Source organism: Ranitomeya imitator, chromosome 8 (assembly GCF_032444005.1).
Source record: "Ranitomeya imitator isolate aRanImi1 chromosome 8, aRanImi1.pri, whole genome shotgun sequence".
Lineage (NCBI taxonomy): Eukaryota > Metazoa > Chordata > Amphibia > Anura > Dendrobatidae > Ranitomeya > Ranitomeya imitator.
In genome coordinates, this window is record NC_091289.1 from 151,648,082 (window position 1) to 151,675,629 (window position 27,548).

The 27,548-nt window shown below is 43.0% G+C and overlaps 1 protein-coding gene across 1 annotated transcript in view; it reads right to left on the reverse strand.

The window, feature by feature from the left end:
• The window catches only part of HFM1 (helicase for meiosis 1), a 126,846-nt gene that overhangs the window by 36,195 nt on the left and 63,103 nt on the right, over window positions 1–27,548 (reverse strand). The window contains exons 19-22 of the mRNA XM_069737624.1: window positions 26,358–26,464; window positions 18,684–18,731; window positions 5,647–5,744; window positions 5,417–5,548 (exon numbers count right to left, since the gene is read on the reverse strand). Coding sequence (XP_069593725.1) covers window positions 5,417–5,548; window positions 5,647–5,744; window positions 18,684–18,731; window positions 26,358–26,464 — 385 coding nt within the window. The remainder of the gene's footprint in view (window positions 1–5,416; window positions 5,549–5,646; window positions 5,745–18,683; window positions 18,732–26,357; window positions 26,465–27,548) is intronic.

A 27,548-nucleotide genomic window follows, 5' to 3' on the forward strand; every position in this document is an offset into this window, starting at 1 on the left:
GGAGGTTTTTGAGGAGCCTAAGCTCAGTTCGCTTCCTCCTCACAGGGATTGCGATTGTGCTATAGATTTGATTCCTGGCAGTAAATTCCCTAAAGGTCGTTTGTTCAATCTGTCAGTGCCAGAGCATACTGCTATGCGGAATTATGTTAAGGAGTCCTTGGAAAAGGGACATATCCGTCCATCTTCGTCCCCTTTGGGAGCAGGTTTTTTTTTCGTGGCCAAAAAAGATGGTTCCTTGAGGCCTTGCATAGATTATCGTCTTTTGAATAAGATTACAGTCAAATATCAGTATCCTTTGCCATTGTTGACTGATTTGTTCGCTCGCATTAAGGGGGCTAAATGGTTCACTAAGATTGATCTTCGGGGTGCATATAATCTTGTGCGGATAAGGCAGGGTGATGAGTGGAAAACCGCATTTAATACGCCTGAGGGCCATTTCGAGTATTTGGTGATGCCTTTTGGACTTTCTAATGCTCCTTCTGTCTTCCAGTCTTTTATGCACGATATTTTCCGTGAATATCTGGATAAATTTATTATCGTGTATTTGGATGATGTTTTGTTTTTTTCTGATGACTGGGAGTCTCATGTTCAGCAGGTCAGGAAGGTGTTTCAGGTCCTGTGGGCCAATTCTTTGTTTGTAAAGGGTTCTAAATGTCTCTTTGGAGTCCAGAAGATTTCTTTTTTGGGGTATATTTTTCCCCTTCTACTATTGAGATGGATCCTGTCAAGGTTCAGGCTATTTGTGACTGGACGCAGCCTACATCTCTTAAGAGTCTACAGAAGTTCTTGGGCTTTGCTAATTTTTATCGTCGCTTCATAACTAATTTTTCTAGTGTTGTTAAGCCTTTGACGGATTTGACTAAGAAGGGTGCTGATGTTACTGATTGGTCTCCTGCGGCTGTGGAGGCCTTTCAGGAACTTAAGCGCCGGTTTTCTTCTGCTCCTGTGTTGCGTCAGCCAGATACGTCGCTTCCTTTTCAGGTTGAGGTTGATGCTTCCGAGATCGGAGCGGGGGCGGTTTTGTCACAGAGAAGCTCCGATGGCTCAGTGATGAAGCCATGTGCGTTCTTTTCTAGAAAATTTTCGCCCGCTGAACGGAATTATGATGTTGGTAATCGGGAGCTTTTGGCCATGAAGTGGGCATTTGAGGAGTGGCGTCATTGGCTTGAGGGTGCTAGACATCGTGTGGTGGTCTTGACTGATCACAAAAATCTGATGTACCTTGAGTCTGCCAAGCGTCTGAATCCTTGACAGGCTCGTTGGTCACTGTTTTTCTCCCGTTTCAATTTTGTGGTTTCATACCTGCCAGGTTCAAAGAATGTGAAGGCGGATGCTCTTTCTAGGAGTTTTGTGCCTGACTCCCCTGGAAATTCTGAGCCCACTGGTATCCTTAGGGATGGGGTGATTTTGTCGGCTGTCTCCCCAGACTTGCGACGTGCTTTGCAGGAGTTTCAGGCGGATAAACCTGATCGTTGTCCGCCGGAAAGACTGTTTGTTCCGGATAATTGGACCAGTAGAGTCATCTCCGAGGTCCATTCTTCTGTGTTGGCAGGTCATCCTGGAATATTTGGTACTAGAGACTTGGTGGCCAGGTCTTTTTGGTGGCCTTCCTTGTCGAGGGATGTGCGTTCTTTTGTGCAGTCTTGTGGAGTTTGCGCTCGGGCTAAGCCTTGCTGTTCTCGGGCCAGTGGATTGTTGTCACCTTTGCCTATCCCGAAGAGGCCTTGGATGCACATTTCCATGGACTTTATTTCGGATCTCCCTGTCTCTCAAAAAATGTCCGTCATATGGGTTGTGTGTGACCGCTTTTCTAAGATGGTTCATCTGGTACCCTTGCCTAAGTTACCTTCCTCCTCTGAGTTGGTCCCTCTGTTTTTTCAAAACGTGGTCCGTTTGCATGGCATTCCGGAGAACATCGTTTCTGACAGGGGATCCCAGTTTGTGTCTAGATTTTGGCGGACGTTCTGTGCTAAGATGGGCATTGATTTGTCCTTTTCGTCTGCATTCCATCCCCAGACGAATGGCCAGACGGAACGAACTAATCAGACTTTAGAAACTTATTTAAGGTGTTTTGTTTCTGCTGATCAAGATGACAGGGTTTCCTTTTTGCCGCTTGCCGAGTTTGCCCTTAATAATCGGGCTAGTTCTGCTACCTTGGTTTCTCCTTTCTTTTGTAATTCGGGGTTTCATCCTCGTTTTTCCTCTGGTCAGGTGGAGCCTTCTGATTGTCCTGGAGTGGACATGGTGGTGGATAGGTTGCATCAGATTTGGAGTCTTGTGGTGGACAATTTGAAGTTGTCCCAGGAGAGGGCTCAGCAGTTTGCTAATCGCCGTCGCCGCGTGGGTCCTCGACTTCTTGTTGGGGACTTGGTGTGGTTGTCTTCTCGTTTTGTTCCTATGAAGGTCTCTTCTCCTAAGTTCAAGCCTCGGTTCATCGGTCCCTATAGGATCTTGGAAATTCTTAACCCTGTGTCGTTTCGTTTGGATCTCCCGGCATCGTTTGCTATTCATAATGTGTTCCATCGGTCGTTGTTGCGGAAGTATGAGGTACCTGTTGTTCCTTCGCTTGAGCCTCCTGCTCCGGTGCTGGTGGAGGGTGAATTGGAGTATGTTGTGGAGAAGATCTTGGATTCTCGTGTTTCCAGACGGAAACTCCAGTATTTGGTCAAGTGGAAGGGTTATGGTCAGGAGGATAATTCTTGGGTGATTGCCTCTGATGTTCATGCTGCCGATTTGGTCCGTGCTTTTCATAGGGCTCATCCTGGTTGCCCTGGTGGTTCTCGTGAGGGTTCGGTGACCCCTCCTCAAGGGGGGGGGTACTGTTGTGAGTTCTGTTTTTGGGCTCCCTCTGGTGGTTACTGATGGTACTGGGTGACTTGTGTTCTCTGCGGTCTCTGGTGTCCACCTGTTCCATCAGGTTATGGGAGTTTCCTATTTAACCTGACTTTTTTGTCATTTCCTCGCCGGCTATCAATGTAATCAGCGTGTCTTTTTTCCTCTGCTCCCTGCGTCTGTTATCTTCAGGACAAGCTAAGTTTTGATTTTCCTGTTCCACGTTTTGCTTTATTTTTGTCTTAGTCCAGCTTGCAGATATGTGATTCCTTGCTGCTGGTTGCTCTAGTGGGCTGAAATTACTCCTCATGTTCCATGAGTTGGCACATGAGTTCAAGTAATTTCAGGATGGTTTTTTGAAGGGTTTTTCGCTGACCGCGCAGTTCACTTTTGTATCCTCTGCTATCTAGCTTTAGCGGGCCTCATTTTTGCTGATTCTATTTTCATAACTACGTATGTGCTTTCCTCTCATTTCACCGTTATTACATGTGCGGGTCTGCTATTTCTGTGGGGTGTTTCTCTGGAGGCAAGTGAGGTCTGTGTTTCTTCTAATAGGGGAAGTTAATCCTTCGGCTGGCGCGAGACGTCTAGGAATCATCGTAGGCACGTTCCCCGGCTACTGCTAGTTGTGTGTTTAGGTTCAGGATCGCGGTCAGCTCAGGTTCCATCACCCTAGAGCTTGTTTGGTTTTTGTGCTTGTCCTTTTGTGATCCACTGCCATTGGGATCATGACACATTCCATTACTATCGCCATAATGATAATGTATAAAAACACAGACACCCAGAATAAAGTCCTTTATTTGAAACAATGACACAGACTCCTTTAATGAATCTTAATTAAACCATACTCACCGAACGCCTAATCCACCGAAGCCAAAGTCTTCTGCAACAAAAATAAAATAAACTACAATATTCCTCACCCGTTCCCTGAGAAAATAATCCATAATATCCCACGATGATCCTGATCACTTTGAGAGTAGTCACATCAGTGCTGTGACTGCTCTCAAAGACAGCCAGCGATACACTGACAGGAGGTAATCTCTCCTGCAGTGTATCACTGAGCTGCCGTGAGAGAGTTCACCGGAGTTCGTCAGCTGATCAGCTCCGGTGATCTCCCTTACGGCAGCACTGCTGCGTGAGAAAGTTCTCATGCAGCGTTGCCATAAGTGAGCACACCCTAGCTGATCAGCTGATAAACTCCGGTGACCTCTCTCACGGCAGCTCAGTGATACACTGCAGGAGAGATTACCTCCTGTCAGTGTATCGGCGGCAGCTGGGTAGAGCAGTCACATCTTCTGATGTGACTGTTCTACATGCGAGTTTGCCGTGGGACACTCAGGATTACGTGGACTACGGCGGACAGGTAATATATGTTGGTTTATTAATTTACATTTTTTCTAGGAGACAAGGGCATCGTGGATTTGGTGTTAGGTAAGTAGGTGAGTATAATTTTTTTTTCTTTAACTGTGAGCACAGGCGCCAGCACATGAGACCATGTCTTCCATCAGCGACGCCTGCTGTCACTGTTATCAGTGAGAGCAGACGTAGCCTGATGGGAGCAGTAGTCTCATCAGCCCACGCCTGCTGACCTGTGGTAACTTTTTACTGCAGGTCATCGATGCAGGTCACAGTCAGAGCAGCGGTGTCACGCTGACATCTGAAAGCATGATCCCGCAGCGCTCTGACTGACTGTCTTACCGGTAGTAGCGTTACAGCCGATATGAACTACCGCGCTGTGTGTCTCATGCTGTCACAAAGATGACAGCGTGGGAAACATCATAGGAAGCCAGTAAAACACAAAACAAAAACTCAGAAAATCCGCATACATATTTATACCTGCAGCAGCACTGGGATATGCACAAAATGGCTGTTGTCCTCCTTCACTTCCCCACTCCCCCTGCATGTTAGATGATTGTCCCGCCACATGGAATAAAAGACATTAATCCTTTTTAAAAAGCAATAGTGAGTGCTATTTATTTTTTTAATATTGAATATACGGTACTTGGTCTTCAACACATTTTTCATGCACCACCTAGCTCTCTATCATGTGGTATGCTTTATATTAAGGACTGATTCAGACTGCATTCAACAGTTGGTGCCATTTTTTCTGCTTTTTCACTTTTTTATATTTTTATACGTGCGTTTTTGCTGCGGATTTGATGGACTCAATTGAAGTCAATGGGTGAAAAACACTGCAGAAAAGCAAAGCAAAAAGAATTGACATGCTGCACACTGCAAGTACTTAAGGAAAATTACTGATCATGTGCAAAACACTTCAGGATTGTCATTGAATTAGCTTGCATAAGGATTCCATAGCGTTTCTGGCCCATTTCCGTGCAGAGAAAACGCATAAAAAACGCACCGTGCGCACATAGCCTTACTGTCTCCTGTATACCTCTCTATTACTTCTACCGTCCCCTAGTTGGGAACCACTTTACCACCAAAGCCCACTAAGTCCTATATCTTAAATAAGGGTCACACCACTAACCAAACTCTATGTACAATAATATAACGTACTAAGCTATGTTTTCTTTAAGTGCGTATCAGTTTTCTTGAAACAAATATCAGTATTATACACACTTACCAATCTTATCCAATTGCTTGGACACATGTAATGAATTTTCCCATAATTTGCATCTGAAGCATTTGGTTAGAATTGAAGCATTAAGAAATGCAATAAATTTATTTTCTTGTAATGCTAAAAATTCAGATAGATCTATAATTAAAATGTTATAAATTGGTTAATTTGTAGAGACATAAAATAATTTAATTATAACTAGTGTAAAATGAAATAAAATATACATAGACACATACATTTTGCCACTCTTGTGCCATGTCTGAAAATCTTTGCCATATCTTGCGTCAAGGAAAAATCTTGAACAGGAAGACATCCAAGTTGAGCCTGTATGAGGCTAGAAAGAAAAAGATCATCCAATAGCCTATGGTGGAGGAATTCATCAAAGCTTGTACGCCAGAATATGGACATAACACAAATCGAAAACTCAGTAGATTTTCCCGCAATGTGAAGTTGCACAAAAAAATTGTGAGGTTTTGATCATTTTCACATTAGTTGGAAGCAGCTGCTCCAAAATGGGTGGAACTAGGGAGCCATGATGGGACGTGACCCGACTACACCGTCCATCAAATTCTACAAAATTCCTGGCCTTTTTTTATGCCAGAAATTCTATTCCAGCTGTTGACTGGAGTCCGCATGCCACTGAAAAGATGCGCTGAATTTATTAAGTGTCGGATGCCGCTTAATGAATTTGATGCATTGTACTCCAACGAGTCCTTCATGTTTATTGGTGTACATAATGCTAGTCTTAATGAATTGGCCCTTATATTGTTAGATCTGCAGAACTCTGCCACATCTCCCATAGTACCGTATATATTCGAGTATAAGCCGACCCCCCTAATTTTGCCACAAAAAACTGGGAAAACTTATTGACTCGAGTATAAGCCTAGGGTGGAAATGCAGCATTTACCGGTGAATTTCAAAAATAAAAATAGATCATTATTTCCCCATAGCTGTACCATATAGTGCTCTGCACCGTTCATTATTTCCCCATAGCTGTGCCATATAGTGCTCTGCACCGTTCATTATTTCCCCATAGCTGTGCCATATAGTGCGCTGCATCGTTCATATTTCCCCATAGCTGTGCCATATAGTGCTCTGCACCGTTCATACTGCCCCATAGCTGTACCATATAGTGCTCTGCACCGTTCATACTGCCCCATAGCTGTGCCATATAGTGCTCTGCACCGTTCATACTGCCCCATAGCTGTGCCATATAGTGCTCTGCACCGTTCATACTGTCCCATAGCTCTGCCATATAGTGCTCTGCACCGTTCATACTGCCCCATAGCTGTGCCATATAGTGCTCTGCACCGTTCATACTGCCCCATAGCTGTGCCATATAGTGCTCTGCACCGTTCATACTGCCCCAAAGCTGTGCCATATAGTGCTCTGCACCGTTCATACTGCCCCATAGCTGTGCCATATAGTGCTCTGCACCGTTCATACTGCCCCATAGCTGTGCCATATAGTGCTCTGCACCGTTCATACTGCCCCATAGCTGTGCCATATAGTGCTCTGCACCGTTCATACTGCCCCAAAGCTGTGCCATATAGTGCTCTGCACCGTTCATACTGCCCCATAGCTGTGCCATATAGTGCTCTGCACTGTTCATACTGCCCCATAGCTGTGCCATATAGTGCTCTGCACCGTTCATACTGCCCCAAAGCTGTGCCATATAGTGCTCTGCACCGTTCATACTGCCCCATAGCTGTGCCATATAGTGCTCTGCACCGTTCATACTGCCCCATAGCTGTGCCATATAGTGCTCTGCACCGTTCATACTGTCCCATAGCTGTGCCATATAGTGCTCTGCACCGTTCATACTGCCCCATAGCTGTACCATATAGTGCTCTGCACCGTTCATACTGCCCCATAGCTGTACCATATAGTGCTCTGCACCGTTCATACTGCCCCATAGCTGTGCCATATAGTGCTCTGCACCGTTCATACTGCCCCATAGCTGTGCCATATAGTGCTCTGCACCGTTCATACTGCCCCAAAGCTGTGCCATATAGTGCTCTGCACCGTTCATACTGCCCCATAGCTGTGCCATATAGTGCTCTGCACCGATCATACTGCCCCATAGCTGTGCCATATAGTGCTCTGCACCGTTCATACTGCCCCATAGCTGTGCCATATAGTGCTCTGCACCGTTCATTTTTGTCCCATAGCTGTGCCATATAGTGCTCTGCACCGTTCATACTGCCCCATAGCTGTGCCATATAGTGCTCTGCACCGTTCATACTGCCCCATAGCTGTGCCATATAGTGCTCTGCACTGTTCATACTGCCCCATAGCTGTGCCATATAGTGCTCTGCACCGTTCATACTGCCCCAAAGCTGTGCCATATAGTGCTCTGCACCGTTCATACTGCCCCATAGCTGTGCCATATAGTGCTCTGCACCGATCATACTGCCCCATAGCTGTGCCATATAGTGCTCTGCACCGTTCATACTGCCCCATAGCTGTGCCATATAGTGCTCTGCACCGATCATACTGCCCCATAGCTGTGCCATATAGTGCTCTGCACCGTTCATTTTTGTCCCATAGCTGTGCCATATAGTGCTCTGCACCGTTCATACTGCCCCATAGCTGTGCCATATAGTGCTCTGCACCGTTCATACTGCCCCATAGCTGTGCCATATAGTGCTCTGCACTGTTCATACTGCCCCATAGCTGTGCCATATATGCTCTGCACCGTTCATATTTCCCCATAGATGCTCCACATAAATCTGTGCGCTGCTGCCGCTGCAATAAAAAAAAAAAAGCCATACTCACCTCTCTTGCTTGCAGCTCTCAGTGTCCGGTCCCGGCGTCTCTGCGCACTGACTGATCAGGCAGAGGGCGCCGTGCACACTATATGCGTCATCGCGCCCTCTGACCTGAACAGTCAGAGCAGAGCGACGCCGGGAAGATGGAGCGGCGCCGGGAAGATGGAGCGGCGCCGGGAAGATGGAGCGGCGCCCGGCGGCTGGAACGGGGACAGGTAAATATGACATACTTACCTGGTCCCGGCGTCCGGCTCCTTCTCCCGGACAGCTGTCTTCGGTGCCGCAGCTTCTTCCTCTATCAGCGGTCACCGGCACCGCTGATTAGAGAAATGAATAGGCGGCTCCACCCCTATGGGAGGTGGAGCCGCCTATTAATTTCTCTAATGAGCGGTCCCACGTGTCCGCTGAAGAGGGGAAGAGCTGCAGCACAGAAGACCGTGGGACGGCAGGGGGAGCGCCAGGATCGCTGGAAGCAGGTAAGTATGCCTCAGCACCCTCACCCCCTCATCCGCCGACCCTGCCGCCCACCTTGACTCGAGTATAAGCCGAGAGGGGCACTTTAAGCCCAAAAATTTGGGCTGAAAATCTCGGCTTATACTCGAGTATATACGGATTACTACGTGATTGCACCACTGCACTATCATCACCTAACCATGCTGCAGTAGAACTGTTCATCCCGACCAAAATATGTTCAGTGGCATGTACAGTAAAAGCTTGGACTTTTATTGAATCCATTCTTCCTTCTACCGTGAAATGTTCCTCATGCCATTAGCTGCAACGCAACCCCAAAGCATGATTGATCCACCCCATGCTTAATGGTTGGTGAGATGCTCTTTTCCTAAAATTCTGTGCCTTTTTTCTCCACACATATCGTGTCCAAAGAGGTTTTCTTCTGAAGACTATTCCATGAAGGCCATATTTGTGCAGGAGTCTCTGAACAGCTGAACAACGTATCACGGCTCCAGAGTCTGCTAAATCTTCCTGAAGGTCTTTTGCAGTCAATCAGGGGTTATGATTTGCTTCTCTAGCAATCCAAGGAGCAGCTCTCACTGAAATTTTGCTCAGTCTTCCAGACCTTATCTTGTTCCTGTTGTGGAGATCAGACTGAACTAAAGGAATCCATCTTGTCTTTTTCCTGAGAAATCTCGCTTACAAGATACATTTCTGCTGACTTGACATTTCCTTTTATGGAAGTAATCATGTGTGCATTCCTTCTTTCAATAGCAGCCTTTCATTCACCTTCCAGATGATGTAACTTTCTACTGATAAAGACTGGTATAGATTGTTTATGTAAGAGATAGTGAAATATGAGCGCTTGTGCGCATGTCTGTAAAAGAATAATTCTTTCTATATAAAGGGAGGGCAAAGCCCAGAGAGAGAGATGTGCTCCTGGGCTTCCCTTGTATATGATCACACAATACCTTGTTTGCGTGTCATTTACTCAGGATCCCTACCTCTAGTAAGCCAGGGACTGAGAAGGACTTAACATTTCTTTGGCGCACCGAACAGGGACCCGAGATGAGAGTATTTGCTCGAGATTCACCTGCAGATACGGACAATGGAGATCTGGGATAATGGACGGCAAATGAACTGAAAAACCTGGCCAGGTAAGAGACATTATTAGTTCTCTTTTATCTGCCTTGTATTATCCGAAAGATCTCTATGAGCCGTGTCACGCTGGGTTAGTCTAGTAGTGAGTAGATACCTATAAAACTCGGGTTACTATATTGTATAGATTTATGAGTCCTGTCCCTGGCAGTGTGTGAACAGTGTGAAGGTTGTGGTATGTTGTGAAAGAAGAGCAAAAGTGCGTAGAAAAATAAGCCGAAATAGTTGGGGTATAAGCCTTATACACGGAAGTCAGCCTAACTGGGTCATGTGGTTGCGTCCTTTCGGGGAGACCTCCGCCCATGCTTGACTCTCATTTAAGTGCTTAACCTCCTTCATTTCTGGATAAGGTTTGATAGAATGAGCCCAGGACGCGGGTCCATGAGCCTGGGACAAGTATGCTAACTGACACAGAAAGTTTTGTGATCTGTATGGTGTTGCTGGGTCTGTTTGCGTGCATAATAGCACTTAAGTACATTCTGCACATTAGAAAGAATGGAGCAGATCAGCCCTTCAATATTTTAGCTCCCTAGGAGAGAAGGCAACGAGACATCACCTAGGATAAGTGATTGTCCAAACGTCACCTGGGGTAGAAATAGCTAATATTGAAAAAAAAAAAAAAAAAAAAGAAAAATGGGAAATAAACAGACAAAAACCGTCTTAGGACAAGTGGAAGCAGCAGATATCATACAGGAAAGATGTGGGAAGACAGTCAGAAGTCAGATTAGAAGGGTAAGAGAAAAATTGGGAATTTCAGAAGCACTTATGTTCAGTACAGAATGGGAAAAACTGAGTAAAGAACGAGGTGGAATTATCAAAGACAATGGGTGGGAAGAAATCATACACTGTATGATAGAGGTCTCAAAAACAGCTAAAGAGGAGAATTGGAAGTATGATCCAGACATTTCCAAATGGATTATGGGGAAGGGAAAAAGTTGTGACATAATCCCACCACCTTACCTAGATCCAAAAGCCCAATCATTTGTACCATCTGGAGGAGCAGAAGGAGGAAAACAATTTCCAGCCTTGTATCCCAATCTTGGTGGGGTAGGAGGATGGGTATGTTCACACTGTGGACAACAAAATCCAGATTGGAGAAATGATTGCCTAGTCTGTGGTACACCTAGACATGGCGCTGTACTTGCCCCTGTTAGGGTAGTACCAAGACCCTTTAGGGAACCTGGTGCTGACGGGGTAATGGGAACTAGATATCACCAGACCCGACAGTATTTTCCTTGGTCCCCTGCTGAAGGTATGTCCCTCCTGCATAATGCGCCTGATCCCACTCAATATCCCATCCGATTTGCACAATACATACAACAAATCATGCAGACTCATGCTGGGGTCTGGGCGGACGGGGAAGAATTATGTAGAATGAAAATGTCCCCCGGACTTTTTCAGGAATTATTGACACACCTACAGCCCAATAGACCAGTGGCAGAAGGGGGTGCCTTACAGACAGAAGCATCAGGTACCCAGTTCACAGAGGCATTAATAATTTTCATGAGAGAAAAACAGAGGGAAAGGGGATCTACGGGTGTGATTATGCAGAAATTTGGGCAAAGTATTGAAGAATATAGTCAAGAATTAGAAAATAGCTTTAGGGATGAAGGATTGGATTTGACTGATGCTTCAGTAAGGAGACTTTTTACAAAACAATTAATAGAGGGGCTAGATCCGAAAATCAGAGAAAAATTTAAATCCTCTACTCCAGATTGGAGAACAATTGAACAACCAAATATTGTGAAACAACGATGTTTAGGAATAGTCATGGATATGAGAGAGAATCGTAAGCCTGTTAGAATAGCACAAGCTAATACAGGAGGAAGAGTGAGACACAACTTTCCTTGCCACTACTGTAAAAAGCCAGGTCATTTCCAAAGAGAGTGCAGGAAGAAGTTGGCAGATATAAAGTCAGGCAAATTTGTTCCCAGAAATAACCCTCCCCAAACGGACAACCAGCAGAAATCTACCATCATAGATGGTCCCATACCAGATTCAGATTGACTCGACGTGTTACAAACTTCCCTACCAGCTAGAAGACCTATGATACAGGTGAATGTGGGGGGGAGAGAGATTCCATTTTTGATAGATACAGGTGCAACTTCCTCAATTTTGAATCAAGATTTTCTTCCGAATCCGGAAGATATTTCAGAACAAACAACTTTTGCTGAGGGTTATGATGGGGTAATTCGAACACTGCCATATACTGTGCCCCTAGAGGTCTCATTAGGACCTAAATGTTTTGCATCCAGATTTTTGTATGCCAGAGGTGCCCCAACATGTTTGTTAGGAACTGATGTCCTAAAGAAATTAGAAGCTAACATCAATTTTAGGGAAGATGGCACAGTTATACTGACTATCCCTGATGATGCAGAAACATTAGAACAATATGTTAGAATTCAGGCTTTTGAGGATTATGCTGAAGAAAAAGAGTACACCACAGATCTAGACCTCTCAATGGTCCCAGAAACACTGTGGGCACAGGGTGACACCGATGTGGGACTATTGCATATCTCTCCTGTAAAACTATCTGTGCAACCAGGAACTGTTCTCCCACAGCTCAGACAATACCCTGTGAGTGCCCAGCAGGAACTAGCGATTACAAAACAGATAGAGGGATATAAAGAGAAAGGAGTTTTGGTAGAGATACAATCACCTGCTAACACTCCTCTGTATCCAGTCAAAAAGAGAACTCTTGATAAGAGTTCTATGCCCAAATATCGTATGGTACATGATTTAAGAGAAATAAACAAAGTTCTAGATCCAATCACCCCAGTTGTACCCAATCCTCATACGTTACTATCACAGATACCAGCCAGTTCTCAAGTATTTACTGTAATAGATCTTTCAAATGCATTTTTCTCGGTTCCTTTACACCAAGATAGTTGGCATTTGTTTGCATTTACATTTAAGGGCAAACAGTTGGCGTGGACACGCCTTCCACAGGGAATGATACACTCCCCTACTCTTTATTCAAATGCCCTACAAACAGTCCTTCAGAGGTTTGAACCCGAACCACAGGTAGTAATTTTGCAGTATGTGGATGACCTACTACTTTGCTGCCCAGATCTAGAAACTGCAGAAAGGTCCACTGTGAGTTTACTATGTTTTTTAGAAAAAGAAGGGTGTAAAGTGAATAGACAAAAGCTACAAGTTTGTCAGACCAAAGTGGTCTTTCTAGGTCATTGCATTTCTCAAGGTAAAAAGCATCTTACACCACAAAGAACTGAAGCAATAAGACAGATGAATGAGCCTAGAAATCATAAACAGCTACGAGCATTTTTAGGAATAGTGTCTCATTGTAGACAATGGATTATACATGCCAGTCAACTAATGCAACCACTGTATGACTGTGTAAAAAGTGAACCTTATTTGTTGACAAAAGAAGGTCAGATTTCGTTCCAACAATTAAAAGATGCCCTTGTTTCAGCTCCAGCGTTAGGGCTACCAGACTACACCAAACCGTTTCAGCTTATGGCTGCAGAAGTTGATTCCCATGCTACAGGAGTTCTTACCCAGAAGCATGCAGGGAAACAAAGACCAATTGCATATCTTTCAGCAAGGTTAGATCCCGTAGCTAGAGCAGCGCCAACCTGTGTACGTGTAGTTGTTGCTGTCTCACTATTGTTGGACAAAGCATCAGAAATTGTCCTAGAGTATCCACTCACAGTTCAAACTACACATGATGTTTATGGGATATTAAACCAGGTCCAACCAAAACACATTTCCATGGCCAGACATTTGCGGCTACAGTGTTCTTTGTTGCTCCCCTCTACTATCACATTTGCTAGGCTTCAGACTCTCAATATAGCTACACTGCTACCTCTCGAGTCTGAAGGGGGGAATAAGGACACTGATCCACACGCAAATTTTTTCCCTACAGACACACATGATTGTACAGAGCTCATTTTACAAGAAACGGTAGGTTTACCCAATGTATCCGAAACACCACTTCAAAATCCAGATTTAGAGCTGTTTATAGATGGTAGTAGGTTTGCAGATGACACAGGTAACTTCCATACAGGGTATGCAGTTGTGTCAGAATCTGAAACTCTCAAAGCAGAACCACTTCCACCGAAACAGTCTGCACAAGAAGCAGAACTAACAGCATTGATTGAAGCTCTTAAAATAGCTGAGAACCAGACAGCTAATATATACACTGATTCTAGGTATGCACATGGTATTGTGTTTGATTTTGGAGTAATCTGGAGAGCTAGAGGTTACATGACAGCGTCAGGACAACCTGTAAAACATGCTTCTCTGATCAAACAGATCTTAGAGGCTGCACAAGAAACAAAAGAAGTAGCAGTAATCAAGGTAGCTGCACATGTGAGACTCGACACTAGGGAATCTAGGGGAAATGATAGGGCTGATAAAGCAGCCAAAGCAGCAGCTGTCAAACCCTTACAACAGGTTCATACTGTAAACCCCACAGAAAATACTGAAGATAGACTGAGACAAGCACAGGAAGATGCAGGAGAAGAGGAGAGGGACAGGTGGAAAAAGGAAGGGGCAGAAGAACAAGCGGGAATTTGGAAGAAAGATGGACTAATATGTCTACCTAGAGCCTGGTATCCGATTGTAGTTGGTGGACTGCACCACCCTACTCATGTGTCTGCAAATGCAATGACACTACTGGCAAAGCAAGTCTGGTTGGCTCCAGGTTTTGGCAACTATGCAAGAGACTATTGTGCTGCATGCGCTATATGCCTGACACATAATCCCGGACAGACAGCAAAGACCCCTATGAAGCACCACGTCCGACCTCTCTACCCGTTTCAGCGATTACAAATAGACTTTATCCAGCTGCCAAAAAGTAATGGGTATGAGTATGTGTTGGTATGTGTGGACATGTTCTCGGGGTGGCCAGAGGCCTATCCAGTTCGGAAGGCTTCAGCTAAAAACACTGCTGTAAAGCTAGTTGCCGAACTGATACCCCGTTACGGTCTCCCTGAAGTGATCGAGTCAGATAGGGGTACTCATTTCACTGGAGAAATATTTCAAAATGTACTGAAAATGTTGGGTGTTGAAAGTCAGTTACACACTCCGTACCATCCTCAAAGTTCTGGTAAGGTGGAACGCATGAATGGAACTTTAAAATTAAAAATACAGAAAGCCATGGCTGAAACAGGAAAGCCTTGGACAGAATGCCTTCCACTGGCCCTTTACTCAATACGCAATACCCCAAGGGGTAAGACTAAACTGTCTCCATATGAAATTTTGTTTGGCAGGACTGCCAATTTAGGATGTTATTTTCCACAGCAACTTGTGTTAAATATTGAGTCATTGACTTCTTATGTGCAAAATCTTCAGAAACAATTAACTAAGGTGCATGCACAAGTTTTTGCTTCCCTTCCAGATCCTGACAACACAGAAGGAAGTCACAAGTTGGAACCAGGTGATCAAGTCTATGTAAAAAGACACACCAGAAAGGCTCTAGAACCAAGGTTTGACGGACCCTTCCAAGTCCTGTTGACAACACCTACATCAGTCAAGCTTGAAGGAAAGGCATCATGGATACATGCAAGCCATTGCAAGAAAAGCAGTATAAACTCATGATATTGATGTTAATAATGATAACCTCAACGGAGGCGTGGGATAGACTGAATTCTCTAGCCCCTTTGAACAATAGATTCGTACAACATCATAGAAAATTAGTGCATGACTTGTTAAACAATACACAAACCCTGACAGATTGTTGGATCTGTACCCATTCGCCGGTATCAGCCACAAGTATACCTTTTCTAGCAGTTCCCGTATTAGCAGAAGAAATATTCGCTTGGCCTAATTGTTCAGACAACCTGGCCAACAACCAAATTGGTAATGCTAGGCTGTGGAATACTACAATCGCCATACCAATTGTGGGATGGGTAGAATTTCCTTGGTGGCAGGGTAATCTCTCAGGGAGTAACACACATCTACAATATTTAGCATTTAGGGGAGGAAAATGGGTACCTAGAAATAAGACTGGATTAACTAATTTAGGACAGGTCCCCACAGAAAATCTACAGCTTAGTTTCAGTACAACCGTCCCCCCCTCTGATGCTTTCAAACCTGTAGTATTGGAAAGATACATACATAATAGAAAATGGAAACATTCTAAATTGTTCCCCCAAGGTGATGCAAACAGTTGTACAAGTAAGCTGGGGAACCTGGTTTGTAATGAATCCAATGAGTATATCAAAGGAATGCCTGTATGTGGGAATCCCGCAGCCGGGTACTGTAGCCCCTTGGGACAAAAACCCTCTTGGTGTATGCTTCAGAATGTATCTAGATTTGTGGACTTGGCTCACAGATTGGTATTGCAGCACTCAGCTCTATGGGATCTGCCTGAAGGTACATTTTGGATATGCGGAGAAGGAGCATATAAATGGCTTCCCGTAGGTATAAAGGGTACTTGTACATTAGGACGCCTAACCCCGGCTACATTCATAATTTCAAATAAACAAGTGAATATGCAAGCCGTGCCCAAGCACACACTGTATAAAAGAGCTGCAGATAACTCACCACGTCCCTCGGGGAGGCCACATATAGTACAAATGGGAATTCCTAACAAAATTGCTAGTACCATTTTTATTTATCCTATGTTAACACAAATGTGGGATAAATTAGTTAGAGCCACGGATTATCTAGATGATCAGATCTGGGATATATTGGATATACTAAACACTAGTATAGCTGTACAGAATCAGCTTATAATAGTCACTAACCAACATACCCTGGTATTGGATTACCTAACTGCCTCACAAGGGGGTATGTGTCAAATCATCGGACCCACCTGCTGTCATTATATAGACCCGAATAGTACTATGAGTATGACATTTAAATTAAAGGACGTACAACGACTCAGAGATCAGTATGACAAAGACAATGACCAGAATAAGGATAGCTGGTGGTCAGATACCTTTTCTTTTCTTAACCCAGCCAACTGGTTCAGAGGAATCGGTGGGTGGGTTGCTGGGATTATGCAGAGCATAATACATATAGTTATGATTATTGTAGTCATATACGTACTATTCCAGATTGTGCTCAAGAGTATCTCAGTATGCACAGATAAACTTTGTGTAATAGATGCAAGAGTATAAAGTTTTTTTTCCTTCTTCTCTTATGTTATCCTTTGCTAATACTGATTATTGCGCTTATTTTGCTATCCCTTTGTAATATCTGTACTTATTGCAAAACAAAGAAAAGGTTGCGAGAGTTAAACGGAAGAATTAATACTAGATTTGATTCTCTTATTGAATACAAGCATGTACATGTGTAATACCAAATAAAGGCTTTGTCTTTGGCCCTGTGGTAATAAAATAAATAAAAGAAAATGTCAAAGGGGGGAATTGTGGAGATCAGACTGAACTAAAGGAATCCATCTTGTCTTCTTCCTGAGAAATCTCGCTTACAACAAGATACATTTCTGCTGACTTGACATTTCCTTTTATGGAAGTAATCATGTGTGCATTCCTTCTTTCAATAGCAGCCTTTCATTCACCTTCCAGATGATGTAACTTTCTACTGATAAAGACTGGTATAGATTGTTTATGTAAGAGATAGTGAAATATGAGCGCTTGTGCGCATGTCTGTAAAAGAATAATTCTTTCTATATAAAGGGAGGGCAAAGCCCAGAGAGAGAGATGTGCTCCTGGGCTTCCCTTGTATATGATCACACAATACCTTGTTTGCGTGTCATTTACTCAGGATCCCTACCTCTAGTAAGCCAGGGACTGAGAAGGACTTAACACTGTTAAATGCCATTTCTTAATTACATTTCAAACTGAGAAAAGGGTAACTTGAAAACGTTTCTCCTTATGGCATTCTCTTGCTGTGTGGGTCTTCACCATTTTCAGAGTTCTAGGCAGCTGCTTAGAAGACCCCATGGCTGCTGTTTTTTAGCGCAAGGCTAGAGGAGGCTGGGCTTTTATAAAGCTGGAAAATTTGCATCACCTGGCCTTTCCTAAATGTTAGTGAACAAGCCATAAACCTAACCAGCTAATTAAGGTCTGGAACCTTGGTTAACGTTATGTGAGCACACAAATCTCCAAGGAGGCCCAAACCTTTGCATTGGCCCATATTCAATTTTATAATTGTTTAAATGTAAAAGAGGAAAACATTTTTTTTTGCCTAGAATACAAAGGAAATGTGTCATCTTTAACTTTAGGCCTTTTAGTGATCATCTCATCTTCAACTTTCTTAACTGTTCACAATAACAGTAATTTTGATCAGGGGTGCCTAAACTTTTACAAGCCACTGTATGTTACATAGATCAAGCACATCAAGTATCACTTATGATGTTCTACCTCTGTAAGTAGCCACACATTGTACAGAAGACTGAGTTATAAGAGTCACTGTAGATATCTGTGAGCTGCACATGGAGAAGCCTAAAGTCTTGCGCACACAGCGTTTTGTTACGTTTTTTCGAGCAGAGATAAAAGCACCCTTTACAGTAAAAGCAAAATGAGATTGCTAAAATATCATACTAGAGTGGTGCAATTTTTTTAATCTGTGGTGCATTTAAAAAAATATAGCATGTTCATTCTTTTAGCATTTTTTACTACAGTTTTTCCCCATTGAGAAAAAAACATTAAAAAAGCCGGTAATTTCTGTTGAAGTTTTCTGGACGTAGCCTGTATTTTACACGCAGAAAAAAAAACACATAAAAAACGCTAGGTATAAACATTCTCTAATTCTATTGAAGCTCGTTCACACGAGTGGCTGTTTTACAATGACAAACCTCCAGCCGCTCTGACAGCTCCCTGCTGCCATGTACACATTGTAGTCACTGAAATGTATATTACAAAGCACTTGATATGTTGACATCTTGTAGCATATCTTTACATAACCATGGAACTTCTTGGAGCGATCATAATTAGGATGAAAGATACATATGCATTGCTTACCAATTCACTTTCATTTCTTTAGATTTTATCTTCCCTTCCATTGGAAACCTACATTTTTTCAACAAGGTAGATATTAGTATATAATGTTCTTTATGGCTGTGCAATACGGTTAATATAATGTTGAATAAAGATTAGGGATGAATCGAGGAAATACAGAAAAACTTAGTCGATTTTATTTTCAATTACCGTAAATCTATAATATATTCATTTTCACCCCAAAAAATAGAGATAACCAATTCTACTAAAAGTGAAAAATAAAAGCACAAAAAATTAACCACGCATTTCAAATGCTAAAATAAGGTTTTCCATTGTTTGGCATTGAAGCTCTACCTTAATTGTTGATTAAAAATGCGTTGCAGTACTAGATACAGAGAGGGGACAAGAGTGTTCATGTTTCTGTAGAAAAAAACACTCTTTTTTTCTGAAGAATAAAACTGCATCAATTCAGTTATTATGCTTACTATTGTTTACAAGAAACAAAAACAAATATATACAAGAAATATATAAGTGCATAAATACTTTATACAGTACAAATATAATTACGTTCATTTAATTTTTTGGACCAGATGAAGTTCTGCAAAATAAACATTTGTTCTACAAGCATATGTGTAAAATGACAAGGTGAAAATAAGCGTATGGAAGTAACATATTAGAGAGGCGTGTAACAAGAAAAATAATAATAGTGTGAGCGACACAGCCGCGGGGAGTACAGGAAACAACAGCGATGTAAAAAAAAAGTGACAGTCATATATTGGAAGTACTGTCAAGAACCCTAGAGACAGAAGTGATGCAATATAAGACATTAAAATAATAATGACAAAAACACACACATATATATTAGTGTAAAACCATAAAGGAAAAGTCGTGGAATTATGAAAATTATAGAATTGATGTATATGTTAATCATATGGAAATGATGAAAAAATGCACGAACTTACATACCTTGGCTGCAATCTTTGGGGTTATTAATGGATGTTTGAGGAAAGTTCTGCCACGCAGAATGCACTTGGGCACACACATCTTCAAGATCTGCTGCTTGCAGCTCCATTTGCAATTGCCGACCAATGATGTCCAAGATGTGTTTGATGGGAGACAAGTCAGCAGCCGCTGCAGGCCATGTGTTATGAACGTGTATACTTTCACACACGGGTAACGGAAAAGGGACGCTCAACCACAGAGAGATGTTATACTTACACCCACCAACTGGTCCCTGCACAGACTAGAAATTCCCTAGTCGCACAACTGAAAATGCCACCTTGGACCTAACTCCCTAAAAGGCCATTGAGAGGTTTATCAAACATCCTGAAGAATCAGAGAGGAGGCTGCAACACACTGGCAGCAAAGGGTAAAGAAACTGTGAAGAAAAATACGAAAACCCAGCGTGAGAAACTAAATCAAGATCATATAAGGTAGAGAGAGAAAACCAATGAGAACCATATTCAAAGGAACAAGTAACCTCCCAGAAACCCAATAGTGGTGAAAGGAAAAGGTGCTGGGAAGGAATGCAAACAGAATCACTGCAGGAAAATAACTGGAGTTCACCAAACAAGATAAACCCCTTAGCTGAAAGAGCTACATAAACCAAGAACACACATAAACCAAGAAGTATAGCTAGCAAGGTAGTGCAGTGAAGGCTGAACATATAAAACCTCACCCTGAATGTGAGAGGGCAAAACAAAATGGTAAAATGAGAAACACCTGGAAAGAAAGAAACCAAGAATGTAAAACAAAGAGAATTGAAACCATCAGCATTTGAATAGGGAAGAAAAAGCAACAGCTCAGCAGACAGGAAAACCGACCACTGAAGCAACAGGTCACCAGATCAAATCCATAAATCAAGGCAAGACACCATGATAGCATATATAAGCCACCCAGGCTGCTCACATTAACATGACAAACAGGCAGCCTAGTATTATTGTGTGGAAAAACGGCTCCTAAGAAATGGCCATACCACTGATTGATCCATCCTGTACTGGCCGTGAAATTGGACATCATATACCAAGACTAAGGTATCAGACAGTGTCTACACAAATCATTAGAAGACAATGATCAAACATAGAATATAACTATCTGGTGACAGTATACTAAAATCACATGGTATGCTTTTAAAACCTGCTAATGATGGCCCACACATCTCATGATATGTTATTCCTGGAGAGTCAATAGGAGGAATTCACCCAGGTTTTATTCAGTTTAATTTCTGTTCATTCTTCCTGACAGAGTTGCTGTGGTACTTTAGATTCGTTGAAAGACACTTGTTAACAGCAATTTTACAAGATTAGCACACATTCCCAAAAGATATTCACTTTGATTTGGCTATTGTAGAAAAGTCATCTTTCATTGTTCAGCCATCTGAGTATTTATATGGCCTTGGCTAGGAATAACTGTTTTGCTGAAAAATTAACTTTTTTTACATTTTGGCCAAACTCATCAATTTTTGTTCTGTTTAAATATAAATCATAATTCCACCTTTTCCCGTAACAGTACTTTATTAGCCAGCTGTATGCAGAGTTCTTGACATGTGTACCCGCTCTCCAATCTCAGCTCCTTCAATGTGATTGTTGACCATCAAACATTTTGTCCTTGCTGTTATACTGAGTTTTTAGGGAAAGCCATATCTAGGCAGGATTTGTCTATAACTTTACTGTTAGTGTTGTTAGACATGTATTTTGTTATTATTTGCAAAGCTTTTCTTCAAATTCAAAGTCTGACAAGCAGTACTTAAATTAAGGGTTGTTTTAGGCCTTCCGTTACTTCTGTTTTTATTTCTGCATTTTAAAACTCATGCAAAAACATCAGGCACTTAAAGCATTTTAATGGCATTTTTGTGAAAAAAAAATGCCAAAACTAAAAGGCTGTGTATGAACACTTATCAAATTTTGATATATATTTTAAACTAACATCTGTCTAATCCTGAAAAGCTGACCTTTTTCCTTCAGCTGTTCACAAGTAAAGACCAATGGTAAGTCAATGGTTGCAGCTGTATCTTTTGTTTATGCAAACTTGAAGTGCTATATAACTAAGAGTTTTAATTTCCATTTAAAAAAAAATCATTTTAAGGCCACATTCACACGTTGCGTTCTGTCCTGCGGGTTCTCCCGCAGCGGATTTGATAAATCTGCAGGGCAAACCCGCTGCGGTTATCCCTGCAGATTTATCGCGGTTTGTCCTGCGGGTTCCGCTGCGGGTTCCGCTGCGGGATTTTACCCCTACTATTGATGCTGCATATGCAGCAATATGCAGCATCAATAGTAGTGTTAAAAATAATAAAATAATGATATACTCACCCTCTGACGTCCCGATCTCCTCGGCTCTGCAGGCGGCGGTTCGGTTCCAAAGATGCTGTGCGACCAGGACCTTCGTGACGTCACGGTCATGTGACCGCGACGTCACCGAAGGTCCTGGTCGCATAGCAAACCTGAGACCGGACGGCCGCGTGCAGCGCTGAGACTTCAGAGGTGAGTATAGCTTATTTTTTATTTTAATTCTTTTTTTTTTTACCACAAATATGGTTCCCGGGGCCTGGAGGAGAGTCTCCTCTCCTCCACCCCGGGTATAACCCGCACATTATCCGTTTACTTCCTGCATGGTGTGCACAGCCCCATGCGGGAAGTAAGCGGATCAATGCATGTCTATGGGTGCAGAATCGCTGCGATTCTGCACAAAGAAGTGACATGGTCTTTCTTTTTTTCCGCAGCAATTCTGCGCGGGTTTTTTGGGGATTTTCCGCATCATGTGCACTGCGGTTTTTGTTTTCCATAGGGTAACATTGTACTGTACCCTGCATGGAAAACAGCTGCGGACCCGCAGCGGCAAAATCGCGGCGGTTCCGCAGTTAAAACCGCATAGTGTGAACATACCCTTAATGGTTAGCTGATGTAGCCGGAATTGAGCTACCGTATATACTCGAGTATAAGGCGACCCCCCTAATTCTGCCACAAAAAACTGGAAAAACTTAATGACTTGAGTATAGGCCTAGGGTGGAAAATGCAGCAGCTACCGGTAAATTTCAAAAATAAAAAGAGATACCAAAGTAAAATTAATTGAGACATCAGTAGGTTAAGTGTTTTTGAATATCCATATTGAATCAGGAGCCCCATATAATGCTCCATACAGTTCATGATGGCCCCATAAGATGCTCCATATTAAAATATGCCCCATATAATGCTGCACAAATGTTGATTATGGCCCCATAAGATGCTCCATAGAGATATTTGCCCCATATAATGCTGCACATGGCCCCATAAGATGCTCCATAGAAATATTTGCCCCATATAACGCTGCACATGGCCCCATAAGATGCTCCATAGAAATATTTGCCCCATATAACGCTGCACATGGCCCCATAAGATGCTCCATAGAGATATTTGCCCCATATAACGCTGCACATGGCCCCATAAGATGCTCCATAGAAATATTTGCCCCATATAACGCTGCACATGGCCCCATAAGATGCTCCATAGAGATATTTGCCCCATATAATGCTGCACATGGCCCCATAAGATGCTCCATGGAGATATTTGCCCCCATATAATGCTGCACATGGCCCCATAAGATGCTCCATGGAGATATTTGCCCCCATATAATGCTGCACATGGCCCCATAAGATGCTCCATAGAGATATTTGCCCCCATATAATGCTGCACATGGCCCTATAAGATGCTCCATGGAGATATTTGCCCCCATATAATGCTGCACATGGCCCCATAAGATGCTCCATAGAAATATTTGGCCCATATAATGCTGCACATGGCCCCATAAGATGCTCCATAGAAATATTTGGCCCATATAATGCTGCACATGGCCCCATAAGATGCTCCATAGAGATATTTGCCCCATATGCTGTTGCTGCGATAAAAAAAAAATCACATACTCACCTCTCGTCGCTCAGGCCTCCGGCACTTGCTATACTCACCTTTCCTGTTCCACTGCTGAGCGCCGCTGTGTCTTCCGCATCCTCTGCACTGAAGTTCAGGCAGAGGGCGGCGCACACACTAATCGCGGCATCGCGCCCTCTGACCTGAGCGTCACTGCAGAGAATGCGGAAGATGGAGCAGCACCGACGGTGGAACGGGGGACAGGTGAATATGCCCCTATTATACTCACCTGCTCCTGGCTCGGTCCCTGCAGGTCCCTGGTTCTCCGGGTGCTGACAGCTTCTTCCTGTATTGAGCGGTCACATGGTACCGCTCATTACAGTAATGAATAAGCGGCTCCACCCCTATGGGAGTGGAGTTGGGTCCATATTCATTGCTGTAATGAGCGGTACCATGTGACCGCTCAATACAGGAAGAAGCTGTCAGCGCCCGGAGAACCAGTGATGTGCAGGGACCGTGCCAGGAGCAGGTGAGTATTATTAGACAGCTGCCGCTCCCCCTTCCCTTCCGACCCCTGAGAATTACTCGAGTATAAGCCGAGAGGGGCGATTTCAGCCTAAAAAAATGGGCTAAAATTCTCGGCTTATACTCGAGTATATACGGTATGTAAAAAAAAAATCTGTATTAAAAATAAAAAAAATAGAGATCTTGCAATTTTCTCACTGGCCAATGGGGATGATTTTTCTAACTTTCTGCTTCAGGAAATAATACATGCACATAGACACAATTGTCAGACACCCCCCAATCCTAGCTTTTGCATTAAAGCATTTTAAGAGCATGTGCAAATGTCATTGTGAATGGAGGTGGAGCAGAGAAAGTTGTGATATCGACTATTGTGATTGGTGGATTATCAGCTGTGTATAGAGAGGTGTTGCCTTTCATTGTAATCCTGCCTCTGATTATACTGAGCATGCTGAAAACTTCCTGAAAGGATAGGAAGTATGAATTCAAAAAAGCCCTAATGGCCAGTGTGAAAATTTCATGATTTTTGATTTTGTTTTGTTTGTTTTTTAAATGTCAATAGTAGTGATCGGGGCTCAGTTAGAGACAGATACTGACTATGTAACATAGCAAGTGTTTACTACATGTGGACTGAGCTCACTCTACCCTCCCTGGAAAGAAAAAAAAGCGCAAATGAAGTGCACACACAACCTAAATAAAGTGAACAAGGTTTTCCCGGAAAAGTGGTGCATGCGCAATAGCATGAATTCGACATGCCAGGATACAGAACGTAGCACAGCAAGATATCTGGGGGTTATTTCTGTTCACCTCAGGTTTCTCGTGGAGTATCTTGCGCAAGCGCCGTTGCTGCTCTTGCTGTGCTACGTTCTGTATCCTTGCATGTGGAATTCATGCTATTGCGCATGCACCACTTTTCCGGGATGGGCGTCCACTTCTTGATGATGTGGCGGGGCGGCTTTGCGCAGGCGCCGCCGGGTTGTCTGTTGTGGGATACGCACAACCCCGGCTTGTAAAACTTTTGCTACTGCGCATATATGACTCACCAGAGGGGCGTTTACTGTTTGGATGACGCGGCGGTGCAGCTTGCACAGGCGCCGCTGGGACATCCGATGGGTGATACGCACACTTCCGGTTAGCTGAAACGCACGCTGGCGCTTTGTAAGCCCTCTACCTGGCTCTGATCTATTATTTATTCCTCTTTATTTACACCATAATCCTGACAGTCTGGAGCTGTTCCATTGCTTAATGATTGCTGGGCACATGTGCTGACAATCATTAACTTATTAGTAAGTGCACTTACTACTATTTATACCCGACGTGACCTACCCCTCCTCACTTCCCCTGACGAAACTACCTGGAGTAGCGACACGCGTTGGGAGCTAGCGGGCTCTGTTTTCTCTAGTGAGTAGTGAGTATTACCATTTATGTGTTTATCTATGCATTGTGCACTGTCAGCCATGCGCTCAATGTGGGATGTCCGCACTCATATTATGGATTGTTAATTATTCATTATTTATTTATTTTGGGAGTTTTTTATTATTATTATGTTCCAAATGGAATAAAATCCTCCTCGGCTAACCACTATGTGACAATATTACTTATTTAATATTTATAGCCTCATGGGTTTCAGGAGTTTTTCCGCTTGAGCCTTTGACTGATGCATATGGATATCTTTATATTTACTCTTACCTATGGATAATTACTACTCACTGGGATCCTACTTGGGTCTATTTTTCCCTTGAGTCTGCTTTATTTATATCCTCATACACAGGGGGTATTGATTTCTGTCTGGGTATGTTTTTACATGCTTTTTAAATGTTTTTAGTTTTTACATGCTTTTTAAATGTTTTTATATTTTTGTAAGCACTTAGTGTCTCAATAAGGCCTTGTTCACTTTATTTAAGTTGTGTGTGCACTTCATTTGCCCTTCTTTTTCTTTCTTTTTCCATGCATGCTTTTTGGCGCATTAGTTGCACCCTCCCTTTGATATAGTTCTATATTTGTAGTGGTGCCCGTTCGACTTCTCTGTTTCACTCTACCCTCCCCATACCATTGCGGCAGCGACCTTGTAAATAAGAGGATAAGAGGATATAATGTGATTGAAGGAGGCATCTGGGTGCAAACAGTGGGCACTAGGTAGGATGGCCATACATTGGAAGTATAGAGTCACTTTTCAGTCCCTGTTTGAAGGGTTATTTCAACTCAGGATTCGCATTGTATATCACACGATAGAGTTGTGAGCCAAATGTAGCTTCCAAGTTACTGATGGTGGACCACTGGTTAACACAGAATTTACTACTGCTTAAAATCAACTTTAAAAAATGCTAAATATTACCTGATGGTTACTCTATTTTTATCCTTATTTAATGAATTAAGTATTTTCTTTTCGCTGGTTCTGAGTTGCACATCTGAGAATTCTTTACATGTAGATATCAGCAGGACCTAAAAATAACAAATAAATCCTTTTAACTAATAATATTGATAATGATTACCTGATACATTCAGTAGTACAAAATGATAACCCATATCAGGAAATTCTGCCACAAGCAAAATGTCACCTTTTAGAACCGTCTATTCTATAGGTATTTTTTTGAATTGCTTAGCGTATTATTCTTTTGCTTTGTCGGACTGAAATTTTTATTTTATAGTATTTGTTCATTTATTTCACACTTAACTCTCAGCTAGTTGGTTTGATCAATAATATTTGCCTTTGAAAAGTCTAATTTTCCATTGGACAGGTATGTTGTATTGGGTATAGTTTTAACCCCTTAATGATATACTGTTTTATTCAGACAATAAGACACTTCCCTACCTCCAAATTCAGGGGGAAAATGGGGATCCATCTTATAGTCCTAATGTAGCTTACCAGGAGGGCGGCGGCAGGAGTCTGGTGATTCTGCAGGTCCTGGGCTGCAAGAATGGGGGTGTTTGGAAGTGTGACACTGCAGGGTGATGATGTGAGTCCCAGGCTGGTAAGAGAGGGTGCCCGGAAAGTGTGTGGGCTCCGCTGAAATTTTGTGAAAGCCTGGAGCCCCTACGCTTCCATGCTTTTCATGCAGTGGACTCCAGGAAAATGGCCACCAGAGGCGGTGCATGCGTAGATTGAGATCTTGCCACAAAGATTTCATCTCTTGAGATTGCCTCTGGTCGCCATGTTCCTTGAGTCCACCGTATTGAAATCAAGGAAGTGAGGGAGCTCGAGGCTTTCACAAAATATCAGCAGAGCCCCCCGCACCACCCTCTCCCCCCAGCCTGGGATGGAAATCGCAGCATCGCCCTGCAGCGTCGCACCTCTAAACACCTCCTGTGACACCGCTCCACCACCGCAACTGCCTCCTCCCCAGATAAGCTGAATTCGGTCTATAAGACGATCACCCATTTGACACATTCATTTTCTTTCCCTATTTTCCTCCTGATAATTTGGTTTGCGTCTTATAGTCCAAAAAATAAGGTATATATTGGCACGTCATATAAAGGCTTTCCTGACATATGACGGCTGATTTAATCAGTCATCATGTGCCTCTAA